This window comes from Manis javanica, chromosome 9 (genome assembly GCF_040802235.1).
Source record: "Manis javanica isolate MJ-LG chromosome 9, MJ_LKY, whole genome shotgun sequence".
NCBI lineage: Eukaryota > Metazoa > Chordata > Mammalia > Pholidota > Manidae > Manis > Manis javanica.
The window spans coordinates 82,513,683-82,538,951 of record NC_133164.1 but is presented as its reverse complement, the minus strand read 5'-3'; the positions used below and the strand labels follow the sequence as shown (position 1 = coordinate 82,538,951).

Below are 25,269 nucleotides of genomic sequence, written 5' to 3'. Positions count from 1 at the left end.
TTGCTGTGGATGTCCTATCTCAGAAAGGTCATGAAAGACACTCAACTTTCCAGATCCACTTACCTTTACTTCCTGAGATCAAAAGGTCACTTCTTAGCACACCTCTTTTTCTTTTCAAGCCTCAAGAACCATCATCCCACATTTCCTCAGACAGTGCAGTGCAAGCCCTTTCAGGGTCATGATATGTAGGAAAACAGCCTTAGGATGTCTCATTGTCCAAATATACAATGAGCCTTAACAGTAGGGCATAGAAATATTTCCTTAAAATGACAACAGAATTTGGAAGCTGATATATTTTATTTATAAACAACATTCAGATACAGAGATTAATCAGATGTTTTCAAAGATCCCAAATGTATTTGCACAGACATGCCAGAGAGGAAAGATTGTGCATTTATGTGTTTCTGCCATATGATAGTAAAATCCAGGGCTGGTTATGTCCAGATATTTTAGAAGACCTGGTGACATATCACTTACAAACTACAAGCATTGGGTTTATTTTTTCACTTGTGGAAATTTCTGAATAGCTTCCCTTAATACCTTCATTCCACTATCTACACTGTGTAACTACATCACATTGTGACTTCAGGTCAACTGAAATTCATTCTTCAATTGCTAAAAGAATTTATGAATAAACCATATTTAAGTTTTAACCCCCCTGTGCCCTCCTGCAGCCATTCTCCCTGTCAATTTTCCATCACATGAGCTAGTCTAAAGAGCTGAAAAGAGATTGTTTTCACTCATCTATTATTATCAACACTATCCATTCTGAAAAGTGTAATATATTGGAATTCTAAAAGTGTATCTTAATATCAGTCACACTTTATGCTAATACTTTGCTTTTCAAGAAAACTATATAGATATTGATACTCTAAAGCCAAAAGTTTTTTTAATAAAGGTCTAATTCTTCTTCTGTCCCCAACAGCACCAACTTGGTAACTTTGGTGAAGTCTGGGAAATGGGGCTCTAAAGACTCCAGACAGATGTGGGTTATCCCATGGGGATGGAGGAGAGCTCATACTGCTATAATAGAGATGATGTTTTCATACACACACACATGTGTTTTCATAACTGCATTCAAAACACTGCCACTTTTTTGTTTCTACTGTATTTTCATGCTTCAAAGAGTTGAAAAAATGGTTTTCCCATTGTAAGTGTAACTTATTCCTGATAAATGTGATTTTCTAATCTCAACAAAAATAATTCTACCTTGTGGATAAGAAAAGTTTCTTTTAGGAGGTACTAGTGCAAATGCAGAACCTAATGACAACAGAACATTTATTAGGCCCCAGAGCTCCTCCCAAGGACACTCGATACCATACTCATTCCCTGGTGTATCTCCAAGATGGAATCTACGATTCCAGTTGCTCTTCATGGGGCTGCTAAAGAGTTATTGGGAACTCATGCATATAAATTCACCTGTCATATTTTAATCTGGAGAAGGAAAAAGAAATCCATAGTATTTCCAAAAGATTTCTACACAGAGAGTAAACACAACTAACTGTCAAACAATTGAGAGAATTGAAACTGAAATTAAGTTCTTGCACAACAAACCACCTCCTTTTAAAAGAGTAATATAAATGCATGCCTTGTTAAGATCTTGAGGGATCCAGTCTTAGAATTTAGTTTTGCTTAATTCGATCTTGGACCTGACCCTGGTTTATAAAAAACTTCAATTCCATAATCAAAGGTGACAAACTCCATTCCCTCACCTTTCCAGCATGTCTTTTAAAGTGTTTTAAAGAACTCAGCATTTCAGCAAAAAAGGGGCTGCTGGTTGAATTCACAGCACAAATGCATAAAAGACAAAAGTAAATAAACATGACAGGTCATTTTTTAATAAAGAACTTTAAAAGTAAATTGTGCTGCAAAACTACTTTTGCAATTACAACGTCGTGTTTGGCTTCACTATGTTGCAGAGGCACGCATTAAAACAAACAATCTTCTAATGCACTCTTTGAAAACAGTGCTTCTCAGCCAAGGGCTAGCGCAAGTTCATTCTACTGCTAGGTGCCGATGACACTTTGGTTTCGCTCTACTGGCAACATTTTGGCAACACATCCTATACTAAGAGGAAGGCCAGAAACCAAGCATATGGCAGGAGCCAAATCCACTGTGTTACTTCTTTTCATGTTTCTTGGTTAGTTCCCCCACGCCCAGCTGGAAGCTGCCCCGCTTGTCCGCAGTTGCCTCTTCCCTCTGCCGCCTCTCCTGGGAGACCTGCCGCACAGCTTGCAGGATGGCATTCTGCACAATCTGTTTGCTGGCACTCTGCAGCTTCCCCTCTTCAGGCTCATTTCCAGGTTTCTCACCTAGCCCAAAATACGAAAGGGAAGTGAAAAGAACGAAATTAATTTTGGGAACCATGACAGGAAGGGGCAAGAGGAATCGGGGAGGGAGGGAGACTATGGAACATGCTAGAGTGGCTCAGTTAACCATGAGGAACCTATAGAGCCCATATCATTACCACCTCCCCTTCACCCTTTCCAACAGAATCTCCATTTGTTTGCCCCGGGAATATGGGGCATTCCAATTTATATTCTCACTAACCCAGAATCCTCGGCTGCTAGCAGTGGTCATGAGACATAGTCCTGCCCAATGAAGACCTCTGGGAAAATTTTTGGAAAGGGACAGAGTCATGCACCTTCTTTGGACTTTGGCACTGGTCCCTTCTTTCTGTGTGGGATGCAGACATAATTGCCATTTGGTACTATAGCTCTCTGACAAAAAGCATGGATTTGGAAGCCAGCATTCTGGGCATGGTTGGGGAGAAAAAAAGAGCCCAGTTTTGAAATCATTCAGCATCTGTGCCAGCCATGGACCATGTATCTCTGGACTTCTTTCTATCTGAGATATAAATAAACTCCTGTTTATTTAATCCACCATTAATCAGATTTTATGTTACTTATAACCAAACATATGCCTAACAGAAATGTCTTCATGGGGCTGGAAAAGAATACATTGTTACTGAATTCATATTAACCTCAACCTACTCCTGGAATAGCATCCCAAGGAAAGAAGTCATTCATTCATCCTCTGTAATATAGAATAGGGATGGGCAATCTTTTTCTATAGAGGATCAGATAGGAAATATTTTAGACTTTTGGGTCTTACAATCTCTGTAACAACTACTCAACTCTGCTGCTGTAGCATGAAATCAACTATAGACAGTACAAAAATAAATATGTATGGTTTTGTTGCAATAACTATTCACATATATAAAAAAAGGCTACAGGCCAGATTTGGCCCATAGGCCATAGTTTGTCAACACCTAATCTAGAGTGGTGGGAATTTTCTAGGTAGAATGCAGGTAGTCTACCCAATATTGATTCTTCCCCTTCTTGCTTAGTTGAAAACAAAACAAAACCTTGATTTTCTTGGGCAGCTACATAACTAGGTATAGCTAATTCTGACCAGTGATGTGGAAGTTCACTTACAGAAAATTCTGGAAAATGTCTTAAAAAGGGAATAGGCAGATAAAGCCCCCTTGCCCTCTCTCCATCCCACTGCCAGTAACTCTGACACCATGAAGGGCACTACAGGGGTTCTTACTAACCATGAGGGAAACTTTATAATGGAAATCATTTTCAGGGATTTGGAAGGAAAAGAGGGAGCTTGAGAACCCAGTGACTAAGAACCCACCAGATTATTCCTCAGCTGCTCACCTCCAGGCCTCTTTCATGTTAGAAAAAATATATTATTAGACACAATGTTATTTGAACTTTCTTTTATTATGCAGCAAAGTTATTACTAACTCATACATGGCAGAACATCATGAATCTAACATTTGACTAAAGTGCAATTGTGAAAATTTTAAATTCCATCTGCTTATATTTAGAGTGATAAATAGAATAGGCATCATTCCTTATTCAAAATAATATTTTCAGGTGTCTCCTCTATTCAAATATGCTGCTACCATGAAAATATATTTAAAATGGGGGTGGCTTTCAACCAGGACTGATTAACTGCAGAATATATAAACCCATGAGAAAATCTGGGTTTTCATCACCCAAAGGAATACTGAGTCATTCTGGAACACTAGACAGCTCTTATCTCTTTAGAGAAATAATCGTCATTTATGCAGCATTTGTGTCACCAGCACTATCCCCTGAGGGATTTACAGTCTAGCAAATAAGGCAAGATGAATCTATTCAAAATTAAAGGACTAAAATTCTCAGCTCCCTTCCCTCTAAAAGAGCAAAACAAAATGAGCAATCAACACTAAACCAATCAAAGAAGGAGTCAGGAGCTACAATGTGTAACAGACTGAACCTTTAAATTGGTAGAGAAGAATACTTTAGATAGTCTCTGTAGAAAAAGAGTGAACAGTAATATTAAGAGGCACAAGGGCACAACAATTAAGAACATGTGTTTTGAAGCACTTCAGAGCTGTGTCCAAGTTCTTTCCACCACTAATACGTATGCCATCTTGGGCAGAGTCACCCCACCTCTCTAAGTTTGTTTGCACAGCTATGAAATGGGCAAGTAGGACCTCTTTTAGAAGAGTTGTTGGAATATTAAATGACATAACATCTACTCAACACTCAGTGTGGTTTCTGAGCACCCAGTGTCTACCACTGTGTATTGTTTAGGGTATGGATTAGGCTGCTGTAACAGAGAAACTCAGAGAAAATAGATGAGCTCACACAAGAGCTATTTATTGCTGTCTCCTGTAATAGTCCAGAGGTACTCCAGTGTATAGGCGGCTCTGCTCCACCAGGCTATGGAAGGAGTCTACTTCCTTCCATCTTAATGGTTGTGTCATTTTCTACTATACTGCATTCAACTGCTTAGTGGAGCTGGTTAACCAGTATTCTATTTAGACCTGGAAGGTAGCCAAAGAGAAAATTAAATTTTCTTTTAAAGGGCAAGCAATTTGCTCTCAAAGAATTATCACAGAAGTTACAAATACTCTGCTCACATTCTATTGGGGAAACTTAGTCACATGGTCACACCTAGCTACAACAGGAAGCCACAGGGGATACTAATAGATAGAATTGCAAACTGTGTAGCCATATGCCCTACTAAACTCTGGAAGGTTCTAACGCAAAAACAAAGAGGCAATTAAAGATTCTTTAAAACTTACTTCCATGCAAGGGCCAAGGCTAAATCAAAAAGGGAGGGTATATATTTGTAGCAGGTCAAATTTGATAATTCAGGGAGCTCTACTACCACTACATAGCATAGGTGTGTAGACAAACAAAGAAAGTTCAAAAGGTCAATGTCTGGTCCTGGAAAGACTGTCTTAGTGAAACTAGATATGTGTTAACTCAAACATCCTTGCTTTTGCAACTACTTTTCTGTCTGGATGGGGCAAAGAAGAATCTAGGATGAGAGTAAGTTGATTTCTTAGAGAGAAAAAACAAAAATCTACTCCTAATTTTGCTGTGACCTAATATCTGAGCCTCATCCATCCATTATGAAGATAAATTGATTAAAGTCAAAGGCAGTCTATGTCATGTTGTGTCTGGAGGATCATTTTAGTGACTCACAAGGTTGGTTTAACCCTCACTTCCTTCATTACCACTTTCCTCTGGGTCATGAATATCTATCTGCATTGGAGGAACTGAGACAAAACTAGCTGGAACAGAAAGAGGAATAAAGATGGGGGTAAAAGCTACTGAGAGTGTTGAGACAATAAGACTAAAACAAAAAGTTGTATGTGGACCCACAAAAGACCCTGAATAGCCAAAGCAAAGAAAGAATAAAGCTGGAGGTATCACACTTCCTGATTTCAAGCTATATTATAAAGCTACAGTAATCAAAACAGTATGGCACTGGCATAAAAACAGACACATAGATTAGTGGCATGGAATCAAGAGCCCAGAAATAATCCAAGCATGCACAGTCAACTAATGTTTGACAAGGGAACCAGGAATACTGAATGGAGAAAAAGCAGTTGGATATTCACAGGTAAAAAATGAAACTACACCCCTATCTTACACCAGTCACAAAAATTAATTCAAAGTGGATTCCAGAGTTAAATATAAGACCTGAAACCATCAAATTCATAAAAGAAAACATAGGAAAAAGGCTCCTTGATATGTGTCTTGGCAAGGAGTTTTTGGATATAATATGTCATGTCACGTAGAAGCAGGAAAATAACAAATAAAGCAGGAGGTACTACATCAATTTAAAAAGCTTCTGCACAGCAAAAGAAATGATCAATAAAATGAAAAAGAAACCTACAGAATGAGAGAAAATATTTGCAAATATATATCAAAAAAAGATTAATATCCCAAATGTATAAAGAAAGAACTTTCACAACTTAATAAGAGAGAAACAAATAATCCAATTAAAAAATGGGCAGAAGACCTGAATATACATTTTCCCAAAGAGGAAATATAGATGGTCAACAGGTACATGGAAAGATGCTCCACATCACTCATCAGGAAAATGCATATCAACACCACAGTGAGAAATCACCTCACACCTGTTAGGAGGACTAAGACAAGAAATAAATGCTGACAAGGATATGGAGGAAAGGGAACCTTGGTGCACTATTGGTGGGATAATATATTTGTGTAGCTATTATAGAAAACAGTGTGGAGTTCCTCCAAAAATTAAAAATGGAACTACCATTTGATCCAGCAATTCCACTTCTGGATATATATTCATAGGAAACAAAATCATTGTCTTGAAGAGATAGCTGTATACACACATTCATTGCAGCATTATTCACGAGAGCCAAGACATGGAAACAACCCAAGTGTCCCTCAACAAATGAATGGATAAAGAAAATGTAGTGTGTGTGTGTGTGTTTTGTCTTCTATCTATATGAGATAATGGATGTTAACTAAATATATCATGGTAATCATTTCACAATATGTAAATCAAGTCATTTTGCTTATACCTTAAAATTTTACAATTACATATATTGAGACTATATACTGTATACTGTATTATATATAGTCAATTATATCCCAATAAAAATGAAAGAGAAAAAGGTTTAAAGACCATAGCTGCCTACTGTGTGTTAGGCATTTTGGCATGCAAAGAAAGATACTCTTTCTTTGTTTGGTTACCTTAAGTTTCCTATTGTTTGTTACCTTAAGTTTTTTTGCGGGTGGGGGGTGTAGTTGCTATGGAGATATATATGTCATAGCCAGATATCATGGAAATATTTGGCTGAATCTCACATTACCGTTCATAAATTAGAATAATACAATATAGCTCCAATAATTGGATTATGCAGATTGTTCTCTGCCAGTAGAGTTTCAACTCTTCATGAGCTACTACCAACTAATAACTCCTGTTTTCTTCCAGAGTCTTCCTGACTTCAAGGCATTTACTTACCCTTATTTCTCCTTATTTTTGACTTTTGTGCTTCAGGATTTTACATACATACTGCCTTCTCTCTAAGGGCATTTCAGCCAAGGCTCTCCTTGCATATGCTGTTAACGTATCTTCAGTTGAAATTCCTGCGAGAGACCCTAAGCATCTCAGCAAACCTCCATTATCCCTGAAAAACAGCACCTTCATGCCAGGCCACCCTCAGGCCAGCCATAGTGTGAATGCCCACGGCTCACTGCAGCCAAATCAGCTGTGGCCTGACAGGTAGGATGAAGAGGTGAGAACATGGTTACTTGGGAGGAAGCCACCACCCAGGCTCCTTGCCTTGGCAAGGCACTGCGGGCAGAGCAGGTATTCACTGGAGTGGCTTCATCCAGTATAATAACCGAGCGGTGCTCCTACAGCATTCACTTGAAAGGATAGGGTATTTGAGAACATCCTGGCGGAGACCTTTAATGTAAGTACAGTGCAAAGAGATGATGACCTGACAGAATGCAGAGCCAGCCACAGAAATCCTCAGAGTTCTGCCATTTACGTATATAGAAATGTGCCTTAAATTTACTTGAAATGAATGAATCACCTACATGTTGTAGGTGGCCAATTTCCTACTTTTAAATGGTGCAAATGTCCCCTAGCCTAATTAGCATTTACAAAACCATTTTGGTATTTCACAAGAGATGATAAATCAATTTAATTATCTTTAAACATAAATACAGTGAAATCAAGAATGTGATATAACCAAATATGTCTTTAGTATCTTCCCACCTTGAATCGTTACCTGCCTCTCCTCATGCACACACACTCAGGCATTCCTGTGGTTACACTTCCCTGTGACACCAGCCCAGCCCATCCCATGGGGCCAGCCTTCCAAAAATTACACTGAGCTCTGCGGCCTCCCTAACTCAGATGGTACCCACCTGCCCAAGGAGAAGGTGTCTGAGGAACTCAGTTGCAATATGGTTAATAATTGATCTTAATTCCTTATTTATATCCTTGAAAATTATGCTTCTAATGACCATAGGAAGATCCTCCTGATAAAAATGAACATTGTTTTCCCCTAAGAACCTGAGTGCCATTTGCCTCTCTTACATTATAACCCTATTATATTCCAGTGAGGTGGTTTTAGGAAACGTCTGTGTTCCCATTTTGAGGCAGAATCTGATTAACAATTTTCCCTGGATTACACAGAGAGTGTGGCAGAGGCTACATGGTAAGGAGCATTTCTACCTCTCATGCCTCTGCTCTGGGTCACTGCATATGCAGACTACAGAGGCCCTACCAGGGCTGCTAGGGTTCTGCCATCACTGCTGCCCAAACTCTCCTGGGTACAGTGCTGCTAATGGTGACCACAGAACACAGTGTTTCTTTTCCCCTCTGATTACTTGAGACTATAAAGACAGTATTGTCATTCATCAATGACTAGGATATAGAACACAGAGACCAAGAACTAATTCTGGTCCATTATTAATGGGATGATAGTCTTATTTTCCATCTCCATAACTACAGGAATTTTCCATGAAGTACCAGATGTTAGCACTCACTCATGAATGCCAACTGCTAATGAAGCAGCTCTGGCTGTCCTGCTTTGCCACTGAACAAGCTGGTTGTGTGACTTCCCAGTGACAGAAAGCCACACCTTCTGAGTTTCAGTGTGCTGTGCACCACACCAAGCCATGTTGCATCCGCACGCACCATAGCCAAACCAAAAGTGACATTTTAGAGTTCACAAATGGTAGATCGGAGATAGACAAGGCAAGACAGGTCCTGGCAGGTGTAGGATACTTTAAGTTGGAGTGATGCCCCACTATTATCACCCTGCCCCTAGCAAATCCGGGACAGCGCATTAAGAATCACCCCTGACTCTGCCTGCAATGGCCAGGCCCATCATTTCAAAATGTGGCAAGTTTCTCTCATAAACTATACACAGTTCTTTATTAAAATGTCCTATAGAAAAAGATGAGCTCAATCAGAAAGATATTTCTTGAACATCTCTATGTAGGGAACTGTGGAAGAGTAACATAGGCCACTAGGCCAAAGCATTTCATTCATTCATAAAAGAATTAGAGCACTTATTGTATGACAAACACTAGGCCAGGTATTAGAGACTAAAATGTGGAGCAGAGCAGTCATGGATCCTGTCTTATTTGAGTTTACAATGCAGGGGCAGAGTCTGGTGTTGGTCAAATAATCAAACAGGTTTGTGATTTTGAGCTGCACCACATGTCATGGAGGGGGCACAGGTTGTACACTACAAGGGGACCTGGTCTGGGGGTTGGGGAGGGAAGCCTGGACAGAGGGCTTATAGGTTAACAAGGCATTAACCAGTAAGGGGAAGGTGGGAGCAGGAAGGGAAGAACATGTCAGGCAAGGAGTTCAAACCCTGAGTGGAAAGTGTCTGTGGGAGCTGGGGAAGGGGGAATACACTGTGGAAGGCAGGCCAGGCCAGTCCAGACAGGGAAGGCTCTGGGAGCTTGGGAGGGTTTGTTTCTGAGAGTAAAGCTGCCGCGTATCATCAAATCTGTGCCACACAGGGTGGTGGAGAAGTCTGAGGGAATCATTATGGAGGTGAGAACATGCAGGATTTACAGCAGGTCTTGAAAGACAGACAGTATTTGGAAAAGCCAATGGGAAAAGCAAGGGAAATCTTTCCCTGGCCACAGAGGGCAGGACAGACATGGAACTCACTGACTCACAGTGTCCTAAAAAGTGTTTACCTTGTAGAGCTACCTAATTATTTTAGGACATAATTGGACTTAAACTGTACCACTGGGCTGCAATGTGTTATTTTTAGGAAAGCCATAAAGAATAGTGCCAACAAAGCCTGATAAGGAAAAGACAATCTAGAAATCAAATTTGAGTATTCTGGCCAAGAAGAGCAGACAAATTTTGAAAAAGAACAACAAATAGGGAAGACCTAATTTAGCAGCTATCAGTGCCAGTCATAAAGCTGTAGTCATTAAGAGAGTGTGCTGCTGACATAGGAAGAGGAAAATAGAATGGAGCATCCAGAAATAGCCCTACACACTCGTGGTCACCTGGTTTATGAAAACCCTGACACTGTAGCACCACGGGGAAAGGACAGCATTTTCGTACAATGGGGTGGAGACAAGTAGATACTTATACAGAAGAATAAGGAAATTCGACTACCTCAAAATATACATAAAAACCTATTCCAGGTGGATTTCTTATCTTTATTTGAAATAAATAAATAAAACAATCTGGGGCACAAAGAATTTTTAGGATAGTGAAAATACTCTGTATGATACTATAAGGGGGGATACATGTCTTTGGACACTTGCCCAAACCCATGGACTGTACAGCACCAACAGTGACTCTAAGGAAAACTGTGGGCTTTGGGGTACAATGGTGCATCCATGTGTGTTCATCAGCTGTAACAATGCCCCCCCCTGGTGGGGATGTGATCATGGGGGAGGCTGTGCATGTGGGAAGTGGAGGGGCCTGTGGAAAAGCCCTGTACCCTCCCCTTGATTACATTGTGAACCTAAAACTGCTCTGAAATAAAACTGCCTTTAAAAGACAATCAAGCTTTCAGAAGAAAATAAAAGAGAATATCTTTATGACCTGCAAGAAGACAACAATTTCTTAAATAGAACACGAAAAACAACCATATAAAGGAAAAAATTGATTAATTGGACTGTATTAAACTAAGTGGATTTTGTCATGCAAACACAGAGAAAAAGGCTTTTCACTTCAGGAAGTTGAGGCAGGGAAAATGCTTGTGAAATGCCACTTGGAAATGCTATAAGTATTTAATTTTCTGAATTATTTATTTAGTAAATAATTTAATTTAATAAAATAAGTTATTATTTCTTGGATAACAAATAACTCAACCAAGACTGGGTTACGAGTTCAGAGAGCCCCAAAAGGCTGCTCTGACCACCACTTGATTTCTGTAAAATTTAGCTATAGGTTTCCCTCCTTTCAATCCCAAAGACTAAGCAAATCACATTCCTCCCCAGCTCCTAGTTTCTTACAGTCAGTAGCAGCTCTGTTATTTCTGTGATGGAAGGATTTAGGAATGGCAATCCAGAGGAAAGGGGAAACCAGGAGCTTGTCCCGAAGCTAGGGCGTGCAGGGCACCTCACACAGGACTGATGAGATGACCATACCCACGTCAATCAACAGGGGGAGGATGGGGACCAGCCACCCTGTGACAGCCGCTGCCCAGCATCTCACCCTCTCTAACTTGCTCGCTTCTCCAGAGTGGCCGTGTCCCCCAGTGCCTGTCCTCCCGTCCCAGAGCCACCAAACAAACCCGGCCCAAATCCCGCCGGTTCCCTGTGTTCCCGTCCGGGATGTGAGGACACCACTCTCGAAACACAGGAGTCAGGTGTCCAGGGCACAGAAAAAGGAGGAGCCATGCGAGCCTGTGTAGTAAAGAAAGTGACAATTTGAGACCCGGATGAAAAGCAGGACAAACTTGGAATCCTGAGGTTTACATACTGTCTTCCCTGCCTCAAATCTGGGTCTTTGCCCAGCCAGAACTCATGCCCTCTGCACAGACCCCCCTCCAGACCACCTCCACCCTGGGCCACCGCCCACGCTGCAGCCTCTGCTGCCCCCTGGTGGTGACTTGTAGAGCGCCGCAGATGTGGGACCGGCTGTCCTTTGGCAGGGAGCTGTCTGCCCTGGTTCCTGCTGGACAGTTTGTGCACGTGCCTGTACAAATGTGGGAGCGTGTGGGAGTGTCAGTGTGTAAATGTGTGAGTGGTGAGTGGTGGTGGGGAAATCCTTGATTCGTGAGACAAAGGTGTGGTTAGTTTAGCAAACACACTTAGAATAGGGAGCAGGTCCATGGCGCTTTCTAACCACAAGAACTCCTGCAAGCCCATTTATAGGTTCGTCCTCCCTGGAGGCTGGAAATCCAGTCCCGAGGTTGCCTGTCCTCATTCAGATGAAAATTGCTTGAATGAATTACCAGATCTCTTAAATATTTAATGAAAGATTCTGAGTTCCTAGGCAAAACTAGCCACATGCTCTCCTTTCCTACCCATCGTGGAAAGAGAGAAAGGAAGAAAGGAAAGAAGGGAGAGAGAGAGGGAGGGAAGGAACTGAACTTAGCTGTCTGAGTGATTTTAAAGGAATCCTTAAGAAACAAAAACAGAAAACCCTCTCACACTTTCCTTCCTAAAAGGAACAACACAGTCCTCACAGTCACCATTTTTCTACTATAGAAGGAATCAAATTCTCAGCTGTGACAAATCATAGAAAGTAAAAACCTACAGTTTAGCTAAATAATCTCCCAAAAGTGATTCTTCATCCCTGGAGGATGTACATATATAGCAAGTATCTCAGGAGGCTAACCAGAGGGAGATGATGCTCTGACATAAAGTAAAATCTTCTACTCTTCTTGAAGGAACAGCTCCCAACCTTCTGAAGGCAATTCCTTTATAGTGTCAAAATATTTCACATATCCCCTCATGACACAATGACAAGAAGAGATGAGTTCAGTGACGTTTTTAGATGAATCTGAATGTTATCCCAATAGCCTACAAGTAATTCTCAAAAACTGCAGGATTGAAGTGAGTGTGTTCCAACCACAGAATGTGTGAAGTAAGAACACAGCATCCTTGTCCCTTGAAACAGCCCCATGGCCCTAGGGTCTTTCTTGCTCCCACACCAGGCTGGAGATGTTAGAAGTTAAAAGCAGACAGATATTATAAACTAATCCCTAATGATGGGATGCGGTTAGGGGCCAGGGCATGGCATGAAATTAGAAGCCTTCCCCACCAGCTATCCTCAACTTCTACCCTCTCTTAGTCACTCATGAAACATTGGTTAAATGTCTAAATGTGCCAGGTTTGTACAAAACAGGCCAAGTTTTCACCTCCACAGTGGAAGTGATCTCTAAGATTTCTCAGAGCTTTTAAATACCAAAAAATATTTTAAGACTTAATTTAAAAGGTGAACAGAGATAATAAATTCTCTCAATTGTTTAACAGGAAAAATGGAGGCCCAGATAGCATGTGGAGTCACTTGGGGCCCCACCCTGTAAGTCTCAGAGCTGGGATCAGAAGTGCATGCTCCAGAGATCTCCTATGTATGACTCCTCCTTGCTGCTGCCTCGTCTTCAGGAAGGCAAGGAGGTTAGCAGCAAGAGCATTTCCTTCTTTGTACAAAGTGGAAAACATGGGACATGTGCCCTTGCTCACTTCCTAATTGTTTTTTTTTTTTCTTCTCAAACCCCTGTCTTCTTACTAAGCCTTCTATTCGACCTTCTGCTTGCTCCCCTGACATCAGCCAGAGTAACCTTTTTAAATGGAAATCCAATATGTCACTCCGCTGTTCAAAATCTTCCTGGGCCTCCCATCGCAGCTGGAATGAAAACTCAGCCTCTTGCTTGGCCTTCAGGGCTGGCCAGGCACCTGCCTCTGGTCCAGTTTCCTGCCTTCTTCCCTCTCTCACTTGGATTCAATTCATCAGAGATAAGATCCAGTTTTGAATGATAAATAGCCTGTTAGCACTTACTATTTGTCTTAGACTTTTCAGGCTAGTGTAACATAAATCATAGACCAAGTGGCTTAAACATCAAACATTTATTTCTTACGGTCTGGAGGCTCTAAGTCCAAGATCAAGGTGCCTACAGATAGGGTGTCTGGTAGAACCCGATTCTTGGTTCACAGATGACACTCTTCTTGCTGTGTCCTCACAGGGTAGAAGGATTGAGAGCTCTCACTGGATCTCTTTCATAAGGGCACTAAGCCCATTCATGAGGGTTCCACCCTCATGACCTCATCATTTTCCAAAAGCCCCAGCTCCTAACACCATGGGGGTCAGGACTTTAACACATGCACTTTGGAAGGACATAAACATTCAGTCCCTGCCACAGCAGGACCCTGAGCAGGCCAGTTTCCTTACCTATCAAATGGTCACAATAATAGCACCTCCCTTCATTGTTATGAAGATTAAATAAGTGACGATTTGTAAAGTGCATAGAGCTGTGACTTAAAGTGGTACCTAAGTGTCTGTTAAGTATAAAAAATAAAAATAAAGAGTTTGTATCTACATGGATTCCAAGCAGTCTAACTTTGTCCAAAGTGTAAAACCTTTCTGCTGGCCTCCCACCACCTGCAGCAGTATGGCCGGTAGCTTCCCAGCACAAGTACCAAGAGGGAAGCCTTACATGTCAACACCTCTTTGTCTGTTTCTCCGCAAAAGAGAATAAATGTGTAGCTGTCAGAAATGAACGTAACATGCACATTGGCTAGTCTCAGCATGGCCTGAGCCCGCTGGCCATCTTACCTCACCAGGGCAATTGGGTCCCCAGGGAGCAATCCCATCTGCCTTGCTCAGCACTGTGCCCTGGACCTAGCCCAGCCCTGGCTCACATTAGACATTCAGTGTTTGCTCAAAAAATGATGCTGCACTGGTTTTCCAGTCTCCCTTTTCTAGTCTGTCCTTTCCTCTCCCACCCACCCACCCATCTCTGTCTGTCTCTCTGTTCCTGCTGCTCTTGGCATCCTTTGGTACCTTTTGCTGCTCTGCAACAATTAGGGTTCAAGCACAGGAGCAAAGAGCTGCAGAGACGCACATGTGCCCCAGCTCAGAGCCTCGGCATGAAAACAGCACAGAAAGTGCCCTGGAGCAAGAGCATCACAAAGGCTGCCCCCATTTCCAGGCTATATGTAACTCAGCCAATTAGCATTTTTGAAATTTTACAAGAAGGTCATATCTCTCACATGCTGTCTTCCCAGTTGTCTCCATCCTCTCCTCCTTTTGCATCCCTATGTGCCTCTCTGGGTTAGTTCTCAACTCCCTCATTAGATTTCAGAACAAGGCAGAGTGAAAACAAGCTCCCGGCAGTGGATTCAGTCACATCCCCAGGTGATTTTGTTCCCATGGGCCAACTGTTTGCCATGTACACTCTCCACATGTTTATAAACTCCCTGAACCCTGCACACACCCACATATGATGAAGTAGGTCCTGCTGACTTGGAGGCTCTAGAGCCATCAGCCAGTGCAAAGAAAGCCCCAGTCCTAGAGGCACTGAGTGTGAATCCCGTCTCTGGGCCTTCCTGAGTTCACCTGAACAAGTCTCAGCTTTCTCATAAAGTCACATAACACTGAGTTTATTAAGGTAGAGGAATGAGAAGACAAGTCACCATTGCTTTATCTACATCTTGGACAAAGAAATACAAAACTCCTTCTTTAGCCATGAGTTTCCTTGGGCAAGATTCTAGTATCGTGGCTTTAATTTAATTTACCTTTTATATATTACCAGAATCTTGGCTCTCTCTGCTGTGTTGGGGTTAATTAGAAAAAGAGAACAGGTGGCTGGAAATAGAAAAGGAAGTAAAGAACAAGATCAGATGTTTTATGTCTTTTTTTTTTTTAGTGATATTTCAGAAGGAAAAAGAAGCTGAAAGAAAATAAACCCAGACCTCAGCAGTGTTGTTAGAGCTATGGGACAGGAGGCTAGTTCACGTGTCTTATCCTGTGTCTCAAGGAGCTTTGGCTACCAACATCAAAAATTCCAAGTCAGAGCACAGCAAATGTACTGAGCATCTGGTTCAAGAACCAGATATGGAAAAAACGTGGAAGGAAGTGGGGGAGAGATGGAGGCAGGGAGGAAAAGAGAAACAATATCTCTGAGGATGCAAATTAGCTACCACATAAACTACATGCATCTAATCAAAATTGTAGATGGTGCCTTAAGAAGTTTCTAGCAAGAGCACTACTATGGTAAGCAGAAATTAATTGTATAAGACACATTATAATAAGTTTAAGATGCATCAGTTTCTATTGATATACTCCTTAAATGCTGTCATTTTTGCTTTATTTAGTGAAAATAATGTATTTTCATGGGTTTGCACAGATAGTCTACAGTACTTTTCATCTTCATTTTTTTTCATGAAATCTCAAGTTTCACAGCCACAAACTCTTCTACCATACTTTTTAAATGTTTCCTGTTGAATAGTTTGATCACCACTCCATATAGGAACTAGACACTGGCAGGCTCTCAGAACCCACCCAAAAGTCCCTCTCCAATCACACCCTGTCTTTCCTGAAAAAGGTAAACAACCTTCTGAATTTTCTTATAATCATTCTCTTGCTTTTCTTTAATATTTTACTGTGCATTTATATTGTTAATACTCTTAAGGAACAGAAGTTGTTTATTTCAATGTAGTCAAATCTACCATTTTTTTCCATTTCTCGTCAGTAATATTTTTGTGGTTGAGCTTTCTCTCCTGAGTTTATGAAGTTATTCTCCTCTATAGTCTTCTGAAATTTTTTATAATTTTGCTTTTACATTTAGGATTTTAAGCCACTTGGAATTGATTTTTGTGGTTGGTGTGAGAAAGGGATGTGATTTAATATATTTTCACATGGATAGTGAATCGCCGTAGAATTGTTTTGAAAAGTCTGTCCTTTCCCTCCTGACTTGCCATGGCACCTTCCTCATAAATCAAGTGTCCACATATTTGGGGAGCTGTTATTTGGTTATTTATTCTTTCCCACTGGACTATTTGACTTGCACGAATTTCTCTGCCTTAAATGCTATCACTGAAACAGCAAGTAAATCTCCATCTTAGTTTGCTGAGATCAGGGAAATAGGAGAGTCTTGGGAATGAAGAACAAAAATACTGTAGAGAACATCTATTCCAATTCTTCATTTTACAAGGACTCTGAAGCCCAAATAAGGCAGTTGCTTGTCCAAAGTAATGTGCCATGTTACAACACAAACTCAAATCTCCTCATTCTCAGACTATAATCCTTTCAAAGTAAAATCTGAGCATCCTGGGGATTTTGAGGGCAAGAGGAATATGATTTTTGGAAGAGAAGATAAATAAAGTTAACTTGATGAAAGGCAACATGAGTGAGAAGCCAGAGCTTTTATTAAAAATGTAAGTATTTATTACTGCATTAGAGGAAAGAGGCACAAGCATTTCATTTTGATTTTGTCATTGGTTGGGTTCTAGAAAACAGGATAAAGGACAGGTATAAAAAGTAAAAGCTGGAGAAATTGCACAGTTCAGCCATATCTTGAAAAGTGAGCCAGAAAAATAAGTGTGGCAGAAAAACAAGGCAAGAAAACAGAGAGAATTGTGGATTATTGATATTATTTTAACCACAAGAGTGACAGTAGCCAGGAACTCAAAAGGAATCCACCAAAGGTGACTAAAACATCAGAGCAGACTGACCCTGTAGTACTGATGGGACTCCAATATATTGTAACCAACTTATGGGGATAGTACATGCAAATGATGGGAATAACAATAAAAAATGGAGCTCTTCAAGTTCTGGGGAGGTTTTGTTAGGCAGAAATAAATGCACGGGAGGAAAAGGAGAGAGGGCCCCAAAAAATGATTCAGGGAGTTGATCAGATAGAGCCAGAGAGCCATAAATGACTCAGAGAGTTAATCAGATGAAGCCACAGGGTCTTAGAATGACTCAGGAAATGTCCAGGGTCCCCCCAGAGAAGGAACATCAGAGGCACAGGCACGGCATGGACCGTCCTCATTTTACCAGTCAGAACAAGCCTAAAGGGCTGACAGCTGTCAATCAAGGACCTCTCTGCCCTGACAAAACTACATCAAAGCCTCAGAATGAGCAACCGTGCCTGTCTCACCTTAGGCAGGTCAGCTCTGTTACTCTCTGCAGAATGCATTAAAACTGACCTTGCTTTCTTGACTTTGGTTTCTCTTCTCACTATATCTGACTTCCCTGTGACACCGAGCTGGGTTCCTTCCTTGTTAACAGTTTGGGATGAGCATGCACAACAGATAAAAAATAAAATTATGTTATAACCAATAAGAAAAGGATTTACATATAAAAGGGCTAACTTGAGTCCATGCACTCTAAAGAAATTCTAGGGACTCAGGTCAAAGTCAGTGAAAATAACAAAATATGGAGTTTCATGGCCACAGTGTCTCACCTCAGCTATTTAAGAAAGCATCTTCTCTTGAAAAGAAACCTCAGATCAGGAATGCAGGGCCAAGACAGGAGGATCTCATTTACTGGTCCCCTGTATAAAGATTCGCAGCTCTGATGGCCTTCTCTGCTCTTGCCCTAGAGGGCTGGGGCTGCCAGAGGAGAGAAATGATACATGGAGGCAGTCAAACATTTATTGAGCATCTACTAAGATCCAGGTAATTTGCTAGACATTAAGGATATTGAGATAATGCAACATTCCCTGGTCCTCAAGATGTTCATAGCCTAGTTTAACTCATCTTTCAAATCACACTAGAAATGCTTTCCCAGGTTTATTTCATAGGATAAATATGAAGATAAAGAGCTATAATAAACATCAAATGGTATGAAGAGTTGAATGTGATACATATATATATATATGTATACATATATATGTGTACATATACACATATATACATATATATGTGATACATATATACATATATATATATGATGAATTTCTTTCAAATTCTTCCATGAGTTTAAAATTGTGATTTTGCATAGATTTCTCTTTGGAAAGACCTAACGTTAGCACCACTAGAGTGTAAAGAAGGGCTTATCCCATCACAGCACAGGTGTTAGAAAGCAAAGAAGTCACGAAGAGCAATCTGTTACAGGAAATGAAAGATCTACAGGCCAGACCTCAGGCAGGTCACTGGACTTCTTGTTCCTTTGTGGTTCTCAAAACCTGTATCCCAAGAACCCCTAGGATTGAGAGCTACAGTGAAAATTGTATGGGGTATAGCTTAGGAATTTACATATTTAGCAGTGACCACAGGTAATTCTGATGCAGGTTTCAGATGGGCCACCCTGTTATTGGAGGCTCACATTTAGTCTATAGAGAGCATGAAGAAGTTCACTGGATAAGTGCCCATTTAACAGTTTATTTAATTAACAAGAGCCAAGCAGATGACTCAAGCCCTAAAGTACAAGGTGGGCCTTTTCCACTTAATAATTGAAGATTAAGATTCCCTTAATCTTCAACCAGATTTTGACCATTAATTTCAAAATTCTGACTGTTACTTCATCTATCCCATCTCTCAGTCCCAAACTGGCATTATGGAGATCAGTATCACTGGGCTTTTCTCTTTCATTAGAGATAAATTTGTCAGAGCCCTCATGTTCATGGACAATACAGAAACAACCTTTTGTTGGGTGGAAGTGGCACTGCTTCCACAATAATTTTTGGATCATTGGGAGATGGAAACAAACCAAGTGGAAAATATTCATATTCTACTTTGTTGTGAGGACAAAGACATTGACCAGAAATACCCTCAAATTAGAAGCTCTTATCTATGGAAAAATTGCCTCTCATATATATGCTTTAAAGTCTTTACATGTTGAACTAATGTCACATCTTTTTGGCAACCTTCAAGTTATTTCCCTCAACACTTAATTGGAGTTAACAACCAAAAATTAAAATGGTTTCCAAGAAGTAAGAAAATTAGAAGACACACTTCCAAATTTCATGAAGCATTAACAGGTGAATCAATGAAGAACATTTGCAAATAATAAAAGAGGAATGCTGGCAGATAATATTATCAATATGTGGGTTCAGAAAGCTGAACAATATGACTCAGTATCCTTTGGATCCATCTGGTATACTTATGAGTCACATAATGTACTGGGCAGTTTATTTTAAAAATCTAACAGTACAACAATTGTTTTTGTTTTTTTTTAAACTGTGGGAGAGGGGTTGTAACTCTAACTAGCAGATGAACAGAAAAGATCAATACACATATGAATATATATCATAGGCCAATACTGTGCCTGTACAGTAGCCCCCTTACCACAGTCAAAGGTCACCAGTAGCTCAAAGCCATGTCACAATGCCTACAACATTCATGTCAGTTCATCTCATCATGTAGGCATTTTATCATCTCACATTATCCCAAGAAGAAGGGTGAGTAAAGTACAATAAGATAGTTTGAGAGAGCAAGAGATCACATTCACCTAATTTTTGTGCAGTGTATTATTATAATTGCCCTATGTTATTATTATTGTTGCTAATCTCTTACAATGCCTAATTCACAAACTAAACTTTATCACAGATCTGCATGCATAGGATATAACATAGTACATATATATATATACATATATATATATATATGTACTATCTGCCATTTCAGTCATCTACTGGGGTCTTGGAACACATCCCCCATGGATAAGAGGGTACCACTGTATTTGGAAAACATTCTCTAACCTCATGCAAAAATTCCAGAGCAAGATGAAGAAAGGACAGTGAAAAAAGAAAAAACAGCTTATATTTTAATTTAAGGTGCACATGGAAGTGATTTTGTATAAAATCATGTTACCACACAGGGAGGGATAAATTACTTCATAGCAAAGTGATAATGACATATACATTATTAGTGCCTGTTCTTATTACAAAGTTCACTTGCTTTAACAGGCTCCGAGGAATAAGCAGTTCACTGCTTATGATTTGGGGTATGAGTAACACAAAATAAAGCCACAGATATATTGCAGGTATATGACAATTCTGTATGTATTTTACCAAAATAAATTTTCATTTACTGAAAAAAAATTACCTCTGGAAAATCAAGTAAAAAAGTCTGTATCTAACTTCTACTTCATTATCTCTATTCTAATGAACTTAACTACTTTGCATGGAACTGAGAAGGTCAAGATCATGCCGATAATCTGAGATGAGCCAGAAGGCTCCATTCCCTTCCAGAATACAGATAGCATCTTTTAGTCATGTAAGCTCCCTTCAGTGTATCCACAATGGTCATGGGGGAAGTTGTTGAAAGTGAGTAGCTTCATCACAACATTTGAAACATTTATAGCACCTGCCTTACAACTAATACATAGTAAATTAGTGTCATCCTTTATACAAAGGGCAGCTCGTAACATTTTATGTCACTCACATATAACATAATAAACTGGCACAATAACATATTCCCAGTGAGGATGGTAAGGGGATTGCCACATTGACTGGTCTTTTTGAATGTATATTAAAGAGTTGGAGTGTAAAAACACGAATTTTTATTCCATTATACCTAAAGACAACAAAATTTTTAAGTAACTTTAGCCTCAATTATTTGAATTAATTCCCACCTTTCTAGACCATTAATTATGAAAATTGAATTAATTTTCAACTCATTATATCATTTCCTGCTGTATACAACTGGTGTCTCTCCTATGTTTATTCCAATCTGCCAAATAGGTTGTAAAGCATGAAAACTAACTGAGGAAATATGGATCAGTACAAGTGCCATTAAAAAAGAAAGATAAACCTAGCAAAATACTCTATTGAAATGTTTCAAATTCTGTGTTCTGCTTATCAAGGGCAGATGTCATCCAAAACTTTAACTGGTAACTAATAAATGCAGATAAAATGGGCCATCAGCTTCTGGCTCTATCCCATGCTCAGCTCGTAATTGGAAGGCCTTTCTGGCAGATGCCTGTCAACACTCTGAGGGTGGTGGAAATGAGGAGGAATGTGCAGAAAGAACAGCAGCGACAAAGCATCCACTTCCTTGTGCTCCATCTCCTCTCTGGAATTATAGCATGAACTGAGACCCCTCAGATTGTGTCAGAATAAAACACTCTTGGGCCATGCCCTATTTTCAGAAAGAGTAGTGATGAGAGTTTTTGAAGATGAAATTGTTTGGATCTGAGTACTTGCTCTACCTTCATGCTGCCCTTAAGTCAGGTAATAGGGAGCTTCATCCACAGGTCCCACGTGGCCTACGTGGAAGGTGTAATACAGGAAGAGAAGATATAAGCTGAGTCTCACCTCCTTCTAAGGCAAGCACTGCCAACCCTTCATGTCAGCTGTTAAAAGTGAGCTTGGCTAACCCTCAGGAACCTTCTCCCACAGTGCTCCAAATGGCCTTTGCCAGCTGATTCTTGCAGAAGGCAGTTTGCAGTCCCTAGAAAGAAGAACCCATGCAGAGAATGGACATTCAAGGTCCAGACTCATAGCCAGCCTCACCAGAAGCTGCTAAACAACTCGGACATTCACTTGACCTGTGTGCCTTCAAGCTTCCTTTTCTAAAAAGGAAAATTTCTCTGATTTTCAACATTCTAAAACAAGCTGCGCAATTATTGTGATGATGATTATCATTGCTTTTAAACTGTTCTTAACAAATTATTAATAGTATCTAGAAAGTATCTAGAAAGATTATACGCACCTATTAGTGAGAAGGTTCTCCAACCTAAATAACAAGTTACTTAAAGTGTCATGTTGTTTATCTGTAAGCCACCATCTGATTCATTATTATATTACTGACTACTGGTAGGAATTCAAATGCTCACATCTTGTAACAATGCATTTGGTTTTTGCTCTGTTGTCACAACAAAATACTACAGTATTACTTTTCTGAATCAATAAATTTGACTCTTCAAGCACTACTGAATTGCCAGCATTTCCCTTATCCAGTGCTATTTCATGGAAAAAGGCACCATTTTGTGTCCAAAAGCAGAAAATTGATTTTCAGGGTCACCACCTTTCTACATAATTCATGGAATAAGAGCTATATTTAAACCACATCTCAATGATAAGCACGTAGGAAAGATGACAGTTGTTGATAAAGTCAAGTCCAGCTAGAAGGGTCTGTTCAACATAAATAAAGAAAAAGTCAGAACCTGATTTTGTTCTTGGTTCCTATTTCACCATTGCTCAAAAAGACATTTGAAATTGTTTTCACAGAAGTTGACGGAGCATGATTTAAAGTTGCAAGAATGTTAATCACAGTGAGCATCTTTAATTACTGTAAACCACAGTTCACAAAAACATGTGAGCATCTGTTTCCTTTTGAATCAGTTATAGGCACTTTAGAATATGTTTCTGCTCCTAAAGTCACATCTCCCTTGTTTTCCACCATCTGCAAAACATAGCATGTAACTGGCTTAGGTGACAGTGACTAGCAATTCGCTATGCTAACATGCTGGATGTGCTAATTATTAAAGAATGGCCCTGCTTCTGTCTCATATTAAAAAGAGAAAAGAATGAAGTGGTATAGGAAGGACATTGTAAGTGATTTGAAATATTTTTTTAATTTTAATATAATTAAAGCAGTGTGGTCCTAGCACCAAAATAGACAGATGGGTAAATGAAACAGGTTAGAAAGCCCAGACCTACAATTTGGTAATGATGGCACTTCAAATGAACCAGAGAAAGATACTGAGGAAACTAGATAATTAAAAAAAATTTTTTTAAATCTATAACTCCAGATGAAGAAAAGAATGGTGAGTTTTTAAAAATGAAGACTATGTAATATAGACACATATGCATATGGTTGCATATGGTTGGAGAAATGAAATGGAGAGAAATGGCCCTGAGGATGGAGGATGGAAGAACAAAAAATAATAAAGTAACACACAGGGCCTCTGCAGGACCAGTGAAGACAGTGTGTCATCAGTTAAATGTGATCAGTTAAGTTCAGCACATCTGAGATCAAAAAAAGAAAAAGAAAGAAAGGAAGGAAGGAAGGAAGGAAGGAAGGAAGGAAGGAAGGAAGGAAGGAAGGAAGGAAGGAAGGAAGGAAGGAAGGAAGGAAGGAAGGAAGGAAGGAAGGAAGGAAGGAAGGAAGGAAAGAAAGAAAGAAAGAAAGAAAGAAAGAAAGAAAGAAAGAAAGAAAGAAAGAAAGAAAGAAAGAAAGAAAGAAAGAAAGAAAGAGAGAGTATGTAGTGAATATATAATATATATCTGATCTTGGGAAGAAAAAGTCCTGCTAAGAATAAAAACAAAGAAAAAAGAAGAATGATAAGTTTGTAATATTACAATAAAATCTTCTTTAAGTCAAGAAAATCATAAATAACGACTTTAAAAGGCAATAAACTAAGGAAAATATTTGCTATGCAAAAAGAGGTTGATATCTTAATATGTAAATAGGTCTAACAAATTGAAACAATCCTGATAGAAATACGAGTTAATGATAATGAACAGTTTACAAAATAAATAGTCAAAATGATCAACTAAGCACAAGCATTAGCCTGTGTACATTCCAATGTATAAAAATCCAAAAAGGAATAAACCCACAACCATGAAAAGAAAGGAGAATGGAACAGTATGCACCAATGAAGAGAAAGCTCTAGAAATCTTTGGAAGAAGGAAAGCATATGATACTGAGTAGACACAGGAAGAAAGAAACTGTGGGATCAGAATCCTTAGCATCGTGGAGGCAGAAGTAAGAAGTAGAATTCATGGCAGGCAGAAGGTTTGAAAACAAAGTAATGTGCATTCATCCTTCAGTCCTGTCCTCAGTCAGAGAAACATGATAGCATGCTTTTCACCCCAGGCAAAAGCCAGCCAATAATAACGAACAAATGATGGCCATTCTCCCTCTCACGTCCACAAGATGGCTGCAATAGATCCTGGTATCAGATTCTCAAAAAGCAACATTGCAGGCAGAAAGTGGACCGCTTCCTCCTTTTGGCTATTTGTGAGAGCTAGGAAAGTTTTACTAGATGCCTTCCCCCCTTGCCACCCTCCACACACATCTCAACCAGCAGGCTTCCTTTATAATCTCTTTGGCGTCTGGCCACCACTGAACCAACTACTGACAGCAGTAATGGAACTGCCACTGTAGCCCAGCCCAGTGAGCACTCACCTGAGTCAGATGGTGAAAGGTGGACACCTGGACTCTTTTACACAAATGGAGAAGTTGCTATAGTGTCTGCAAGTATCAGTGTTTGTCACATCAATGCTGTTAGCTTTGCAGAAATACCAGGCAACATCATGCCCTTAAGAGTTTATAACACTTGAATTGACAACAGAAGTATGTTTTACAGGGCAGATTCTCATAAACCATTACCAAACTGTGGTAAAAAATAGCCACAGAACAGTGTTTTGAGTTTATGGCAGCGTTTTGGGTTTACCTTTAATATTTTGTTTTTCACTAATCCCCAGGGCAAACTTTTTCTACAGTCTAGTTGGCACCAGAATACACACCACATTTATTCTCCCACGAAGCATCTTTATACATGACCCCCTAAAGGGCTCTGGGCCAATCTCGGCAATAAAATTACTGCCCTTGCCACTGCTGCTGCTGTTTCTAGCTCCCTTTTATTGAACAC

At 39.9% G+C, this 25,269-nt stretch overlaps 1 protein-coding gene across 1 annotated transcript in view; it reads right to left on the bottom strand.

The window, feature by feature from the left end:
- Positions 1-287: 287 nt before the first annotated feature.
- Positions 288-25,269, bottom strand: part of AKAIN1 (A-kinase anchor inhibitor 1) — a 47,940-nt gene continuing 22,958 nt past the window's right edge. Inside the window, exon 2 of the mRNA XM_017674144.3 lies at positions 288-2,312. Within this exon, the coding sequence (XP_017529633.2) occupies positions 2,119-2,312 (194 nt within the window). The 3' untranslated portion in view covers positions 288-2,118. The remainder of the gene's footprint in view (positions 2,313-25,269) is intronic.